This window comes from Pinus tabuliformis, chromosome 1_1 (assembly GCF_031772625.1).
Source record: "Pinus tabuliformis cultivar Carrire ecotype Pingquan chromosome 1_1, CPIR1, whole genome shotgun sequence".
In the NCBI taxonomy this organism is placed as follows: Eukaryota; Viridiplantae; Streptophyta; class Pinopsida; order Pinales; family Pinaceae; genus Pinus; species Pinus tabuliformis.
In genome coordinates, this window is record NC_142297.1 from 843779089 (window position 1) to 843786958 (window position 7870).

Below are 7870 nucleotides of genomic sequence, written 5' to 3' on the forward strand. Positions count from 1 at the left end.
ACCGAGCCCCTTGTTAAGGTGCTAAGGTTGGTGGATGGGGAAAGATTGGCCATGGGCTACATTTATGAAGCTATGGATCAGGCAAAGGAGCAGATACGGGCAGCTTACAATGACAGGTTAGCTAAATATGGCCGTATATGGGAGATCATTGATAACAGATGGAACAATCAACTCCATCGTCCTATACATGCAGCCGGGTATTTTTTGAACCCAAGGTATCACTATAAAAATCGGCTAGGAGATCAGCATAATGGGGAGGTCAGAGCTGGATTGATTGATTGCTTGGAGCGCATGGTCCCTAACCATGTAGACCAGTTGGATATACATAGACAGCTTACTATTTTCAATCAAGCAAGTGGTACTTTTGGCAAAAACTTGGCAAAGATGGCAAGAGATGTGGACCAACCAGGTAAGCAATTCCAATTTCCATTTTGTTTTTCATTTCAAGTTAAAATTGTTTACGTTCTTTACAATTCAAATTATAAACTAAGTTACTAATTATTGTCTTTTTCTTTGCAGCACATTGGTGGGAGTCATTTGGTGGCCAGTGTCCTCAATTGCAAAGGTTTGCAATTAGAGTCCTCAGTCAAACTTGCAGTGCTTCAGGTTGTGAGCGCAATTGGTCTGTTTTTGAGCGCATACACACGAAGAAGAGAAACCGTTTGGAACAAAAACGGTTAAATGATCTTGTTTTTGTGCAATACAACCTTCGACTGAGGAGGAACCAAATGATGAGCAAATCACCTGATCTAGATCCCATTGTGTTGGACGATATTGATCCAACATCAGAATGGGTGGAGGAGACTGAAGATCCTGTGTTTGAGGCTGATTTTGATATCGACATGGCTTTAGCGGAGGATGAGGCAGATTATGTGGCGGCATCAGAACCAGGATCAGTAGCGGCATCAAGGAAAGGCAAGGAACCAATGGAAGGCACTAGTCGTGCAGGTCGACAAACTCGTGCTTCCACTAGGTCCACTTCTATTGTCATTGGTGGCATTGATACTGATGTTGCAGATGAGGTAGAGGCATCCTCAGACTCTGAACCAGATGATGTCTATGTAGCTCCTGATGATGATCCTGTGTCTAGTAGTGGTGATGATCTTGATGATTGATCATGTGTACACTGTAGACTTGTAGTAGGCCAATGGCCTCATAGCTTGCAGCATTGTTTTTGGACTTTATAGGCCATTTAGAGCCTCATTTCTTATGTATTTTGCTATTTTGTCGATGATATGTATTGCACTCGGTGCCATTTTGATATATTCACCTTTGCATGGTATATAAATGAGCAAACTTTGCATATTTTGTCTCTATTGGCTTGGAATCATGGTTTTACATCTTAAAAATAGTTTTGTTTCATTAAAAATTAATTATTTAATGTATTTTTTAAAAACCGGTTCGTTTAGACCAAACCAGTCCCGGTTAGACCGGTTCCGGTCGGTAAACCGGTTAGCTAGGTGGACCGGTTCGGTCACCGGTTCCGGTTTTAAAAACACTGGCTGGAACCACTCTCAAACATCCTAAGTCATTTTCATCCCTTTACTTTAAGAATTTAACATTACCATGAGGAGCATCCACTATATTTATATTTTTTTGCCTTCATTCCTCACCCTAACCTAAGGTGGACCCACCCCCAACAAGCAAACTCACCAAAAAATAAAAAAATAAAAAAAATCAATTTGTTTAGGCTGTGCGGCGCTTTTTCCGGAAGCATGTACGAAACAGTAATGGAACCGTACGATTCGCCCTCCGAAGCGTCGTACGAAGCGCGCTTCGGAGGAAAGCTTCGGAAATTTCCAGGAAGCGTCCAAAACAGGCGGAAGCGCGCTTCTGGGGACGCTTCCTGTACGAATCCGCACGGGATGCGCTTCGGGCCTTAGAACCGGGGAGGGGGACGCTTCCTGCAACATTGGTTTCAGCCCAGCTAAAACCAATGTTTTTAAAACCTGAACCGGTGACCGGACCGGTCCACCTAATGAACCGGTTTACCGACCGGAACCGGTCTAACCGAGACTGGTTTGGTCTAAACGAACAGGTTTTAGAAAAATACATTAAATAATTATTTTTTAATGAAAAAAACTATTTTTAAGATTTAAAAGCATGATTCCAAGCCAATAGAGACAAAATATGCAAAGATTGCTCATTTATATACCATGTAAAGGTGAATATATCAAAATGGCACCGAGTGCAATACATATCATCGACAAAATACATAAGCAATGAGGCTCTAAATGGCCTCTAGAGTGCAAAAACAAAGCCTACAAACTATGGGGCCAGTGGCCTACTACAAGACTTCAGTCTAGACTCTACATATATGATAATAGTAATACTATAATAGTGATCAACATATCACTTGAAGTTGAAACTTCTCATGAGTCTCAGTCATCATGATCAAACTCAGTTGGTTGAGTCTCGACTTCCAAACTTTGCAGTCACAAACTTCTCTATTGGTTCAGTGACTTGAGTCTCAAACTTCTGAAGGTATTCCGCCCTAATATGCCCTATTATTTCATTTGGTGCTCCACATGGCTTTACATGGCCTCCTATCCCAACCAAGTGTTGCTTGAACCTGTTAATACCCCCTCCTTGAATGGATTTTTGGCAATATTTGCAGATCATTTTGCCATCAATCATATCACAATGAGCCCATGCAGTATCTCTGGCTTTTGGAGGCATGATGACTCCCTGGATGGTAGATCATAGAAGTGAGAAGTTTATAACACATAAAAAAAAATTAATTCATGGACAACAGTCAAATAAGGAATTTTCAAGTGCAAATCCTTACCTGGAAATGCAAACTAGCTTCCTTAGCCTCCTCTTGAAGATGGCAACTCCACTGACAGCTACACACTATCTCCAAAATAGCTCCAACTCCAACTCCAAGATGACTACTTCAGCAAATGCCAAAAACTCAACACTCTCCAAGCTCACAAACACTCACAAACACTCCAAAACAGTTGTGTGAGACAAATGAGAGTGAGAGGGGCCTCTTAAAGGCTTGGAGAGGGTGTTTTTGGAGGGAAAACACCCTCAGTTCCCCCCAAAACCCCTAAAACACAGTCCGCATACACTTTTTGCATTACACGGTGGGCATGCCTCTAACCGGTCGGTTTAGGACAGAACCGGCCGGTTTGATACAAAACCGGCCGGTTAGCACCGGTTTAGGGCAAATTTTAGTGAAATGGGCGATTGAACCGGGTTTTTTTGCCGGTTTAGACTGGCGCCCTTGCTAACCGGCCGGTTAGACCGGTAACCGGTTTTCAAAAACGGTTTTGAAAATAGTGGCTAAAACATGTTTCAATCCCCATACGCCACATGTTTCAGCGTCCATACATCATGTTTGATCATCTGTATGACATGTGTTGGTCGGTACAACATGCTTGCATGGCATGTGTGGGCCAAACGCAAATTATTTTTGAAAAAATAACAATTTATGAGTGGGTCAAATGCAAATTATTTTTTACAAAAGAATAATTTATGAATGGGGCGACCTAATATTTAACCCTAGGGCCCTACTAATGCTAAGTAATTAATGGTAATATTAAATTATTAAAGTAAAAGGAGTCATATTGTTTTAGGATGTTTGACAGCGGTTCCAACCTCAATGGATTTCATATGGGGAAAGTAGAATTTCAATGGATTCACCGATCTTGATTGTATTCTTGTTCCCACAGTTCACCTCGAAGGTTAATCTTTGACTCTATTCCAATGCGACCTCCTTTGAGGACTTAAGGTTATATGAAGAATACTATTGGGGAGGCTTTGATTTTAAATAGTGTGCCCATGATATTCCATACTTACCACTTTCCATTCTTCCCATTATTTCATCTCCACTCTTCGGGTTGGTGGTCATCAATCTTGGGATTGGCACCTTCTTATCCTCATCCTTGAGTTTAGGCCCAAAAACTTTGCCCTGGAGGTTTATGCAGCTAAAAGAAAGATAAAACCAAAAGAAAGCCACAATGAAAGAAAAAGATAAAATGCAAGAGATGGTTGGAGCCTGGGATAGAATTAGCACATGGGAAAATACCCAGCATGAGCTCTACACCCCTCATTAGCCATCACCCTATTCCTAGAGCACATGATGCTCTATCCATAAAAAGGAACCCTTGTATTGTCCCAACCCTGATGAGCGATACACTGACTCATCACTAGGGGGTAATAACTAATAAATGCTAAATCTCAAAAAAACAAGCTTGGCTCCTAAGCTATGCACCCAAATCAAAGTATTATCATAAAGAAGTAAAAGACGCACCAAAGGGGTGGAAAAAGAAACTCGAGGAAAGGGGTAACCCATGCCTCCACAATTGCTCCCTCCTTACATCTATATACTCAGAATGTTGGACAACCATTAGTTGGTCACTTGGCTATGACACCTTGCCCTGAAGTCATGCCCACTCCGTTGGCTAACTCGGGACCTGTCACTTCCCCTTGAGGGGCTAGAAATACCTAATAGGGTTATCCATCTAACCATCCCTAATGTAAGGAGGGAAAACTTATACAGGACTTGGCATAGTTGGATATTTGAAGGTGATCTTTGTGTGAAGTATTATTGTGCCCCTAACATTAAGTATGGTCCACTATGATGCATCCATGGTTTTTGTTATCTAATGATTGTTGACTTTCACTTGATATTGAGAGTGTTTGTCAAGTGGTTCTCATCACAGCAGCAGAGGCTTCTAGAGGTGATTTCCCCACCTTCTCAGCAGAGCAGTAGAGGCTACACTATCCATTGCAGAGAGAAAGAATGAACTTGATGATGCAGCATTTCCTATCCAAAGCAAAGCGTTGGGCTATTTGATGACCCTAGATAATGCTTGACACCATGAGGGACCCCCAGAAGTTGAAACCTTGAGCCCATGAAGCTTGGTGTTGGAGATATTGATGATGCGCCCAGTGGACCTAGGATGCCCCTAGGCTAGCCTTAACACTATTTGATGGCATCACTTGTTCCAAAGCCTAGATGATGATGGTCATCCTTAAGATGATAAGGGAGGACTTTCACATCACCTTGGGGTTAGTTTGTGTAGCTTGGACAGGTGTTCTAGTCTCATATCGTGTCTATGAGGCTAGGGAACACATTTTCTCCAATACCTAGAATAGGTTTCTCAAGAAAAGGCCTTAATTAGAATTAATTAGCCAATTAATTAATTTTCCTAAGTCTAACTTAGGGAAATGGCTTGATTAATCAGCATTGATTGGGGTAAATCGATTTTTCTCTAGAGACTTCCGGAAAAGTCACTTAAAAGGGTCAAGATGACCTTAGCGATCGATTGGGATTAGATCATGGTCATTGATTCCTGCACGAGAGATTACAAGGGGAAATCAACGGCATTTGGAGAACATATTGAGACAGATTTGAAATGAGAGCAAGGGCGCAGAGACAGTGCAGGGACACCAGCAACAAGGGTTTCAGCAGGAGAAATTGTGGGGAGGATTTCTAGAGGAATTCTTCACAGAGATTCCGATTTCAGAGAGAAAGGAATAGGCCGAATTATTTTTGCAGAAGGTAGTTCAACAATGAAAATTGCCAGAGCGCATTTCCAAAGGCGGTGCGAATAGCTGAGATTGAGTTTCCAGTTGCAAGTGTGAATTGCAAGAAATTCATGCAAGAAAGGCAGATTGCAAGAAAAGGTGGATTCCTATGATTACAAGAAGTGTGAATTCCTGTAGGCAGATTACAAGAAAGGCAGATTGCAAGAAAGGGTGGATTCCTATAATTACAAGAAGTGTGAATTGTTGGGAGTGTGATTTGCAGAATAACCAAGCAAATTGTTGGAAAGGGTCGATTTGACTTGCAGAGGGAGATTCCAGATTTCCCGGATCAATTTGGTCAGCTGTAGTGAAGAAGAAAATCACTGGAGCTTGGCCATTGTCAAGCAAGGAGATGATGTATTCTTTAATTCGCTAAAGAATTAATAAAAACCCTCATCTGTAGAACTAGTTTTCCCCACACTGGGGTTCTTCCAAATACATTTGTCCAAAAATATTGGGGTCGATTATTTGTGTGTGTGCGTAATTTTCTCAGTTCCTGTGATTATTTATTTTTCAGTGAAGTTGTAATTGTGTTTTATTCATTATTTTCTGCAAGTATTTTACAGAAAACAAATAATCTAAAATGATAGGAGAATAATAAACAATAATTGCAACAAGATTTAAAATTTCACACTTGGAGCCCCAATGCTTGAGTTATAGAGTGTCACATCACTCCACTTGCTTCTTTAAGGGTGACAAAGGGCACCATGGGCATGATGTGTTTGCATGGAGTGACTTTGGAGGCCTGCACGTGATCCTTGAGATGCATCTTGGAGTATGGAGCACTCACTAGCCCTTATCTCACTTTTGGTGTCTTAGAGAGCTCATTTGGAGGATGACATCATGCTTTAGTAGCATTTTCTCCCATGCGTGTGGGCTTTAATGGCATTTTTGTTATGTTTTTGAGCTACAAGGTTGGCTTATAACCTCTTTCCTGTGGAACACTTAAAGTAAACTTGTCAATAGAGTTTCATTAGTTGTTGTATTATAAAAAAGAGTGGGATAGGTCTCATATAAATAGAACTTCCCCTCATTTTTTTTCATCATCACACATGTAATTTGACTCCTCTCTAAGAGAATGTGACTTAGCTCTTTTTCGCTACATTTGGCAAAATGCAATGTTTATGGATGAAACTTGCTAAGGATGTGATTTTTGCTTGAAGACATTGTTCTGGGATTAAAAGAAGTGCCTTTATGGAGGATTGTTGTTAAGTTTCTTGTCTATTATCAATATTTTGCATGCTTTGATGTTTAGAGTAGGGTTTCGATTTCTCCATGACTAAATGCTTATCATTGTTGAAATTTTGCTTCAATATTTCCATTGAAATTGTCTTCTTCAAGGCCTATAAGGAAGCTCTATATGTGCAGACCTTATACTTAATTTCCCCCCTTACAAAATCAATATCTAGAGTTTTAGAAGTAGATGCCCTAAGGCATCCCCCCTTACTCCTTCAATATCCTTCCTTGGAAATTTTGACACAGAGGTTCCATTAACCTTTGTGGGATAAGGCTTTGGTCCATGAGTGTGTTGATCACCTTAAAACTTAATAAGAATCTTTCTTATTTTTTCTTTCCTAGACGACTAGGGCAGCCGTTACGGTTTTAGGTATGATTTGTGCATAAAATTGTTGTTTTATTGGATGTGGATGACTCATTATTTAGGTTTAGTCTCTATAAATCATATACAATAAAAATCTAGCATAGGGGATAGCCTAACCTACGCCAAAAGGGTTGATGTCACCCCTTTTATTTGTTGTCTATGCATGCCTAATAGCCATAAAACAAGTTACCATAGTTAAACCCTCACCTCTATTTTAAGGCCTCGTTCCATTCTTGTTAAAGATCAATTTGAGATCTTTTCCTAAGCTGATATATGATATTGAGTGCCATATTATTAAAGATCATCCAAACCCAAACTTATAGCAGCCCATCTAGTGGTTTAAGTTTAGAGTGCTTGAACCTTAACATTGAAGACCTAGGTCATCTTTAGCCTTGCCAAGCTCTCTATCCATCTTTAGAAAACCTTATCACCATGAAAGTGATTTAGGGTAGCCTCCCTTGTCATTTAGATCTCACTAAAGAGCAAGAGGAAGGTTGTTGAGGTGATAGTGGCAACCGTTACCTCTATTTGAAGGCCTTGTTCCATTCTTGTTGAACATCACTTTGAGGACTTTTCTTAGGCTGCTATATTGAAGTCACCCAAACCCTAACTTATAGCGGCCCATCTAGTGGTCTATGTTTAGAGTGCTTCAACCTTACCATTAAAGACCTAGGTCATCTTTGGCCTTGCCAAGCTCTCTATCCTTCTTTATACCTTCAGAAACTTATCAAC

General features: G+C 40.5%; 1 protein-coding gene across 1 annotated transcript; it reads left to right on the plus strand.

The window, feature by feature from the left end:
- The first annotated feature begins 257 nt into the window (after window positions 1-257).
- On the plus strand, window positions 258-1883 carry LOC149216816 (uncharacterized). Its single transcript, XM_089390072.1, has 3 exons — window positions 258-409; window positions 520-1084; window positions 1691-1883. Exons 1-3 carry the CDS (start codon window positions 292-294, stop codon window positions 1881-1883), a joined length of 876 nt encoding a protein of 291 aa, XP_089246198.1. The 5' UTR covers window positions 258-291.
- Window positions 1884-7870: the final 5987 nt, after the last annotated feature.

What these genes read in the sequence shown, in the direction of transcription:
- LOC149216816 (XM_089390072.1), top strand. Translation starts at nt 292, where the DNA reads ATGGTCCCTAACCATGTAGACCAGTTGGATATACATAGACAGCTTACT. An exon ending in AAGAGATGTGGACCAACCAG is followed by an intron (nt 410 to 519) that starts GTAAGCAATTCC and finishes TTTTCTTTGCAG; the next exon opens with CACATTGGTGGGAGTCATTT. An exon ending in GCTCCTGATGATGATCCTGT is followed by an intron (nt 1,085 to 1,690) that starts GTCTAGTAGTGG and finishes CAATTTGTTTAG; the next exon opens with GCTGTGCGGCGCTTTTTCCG.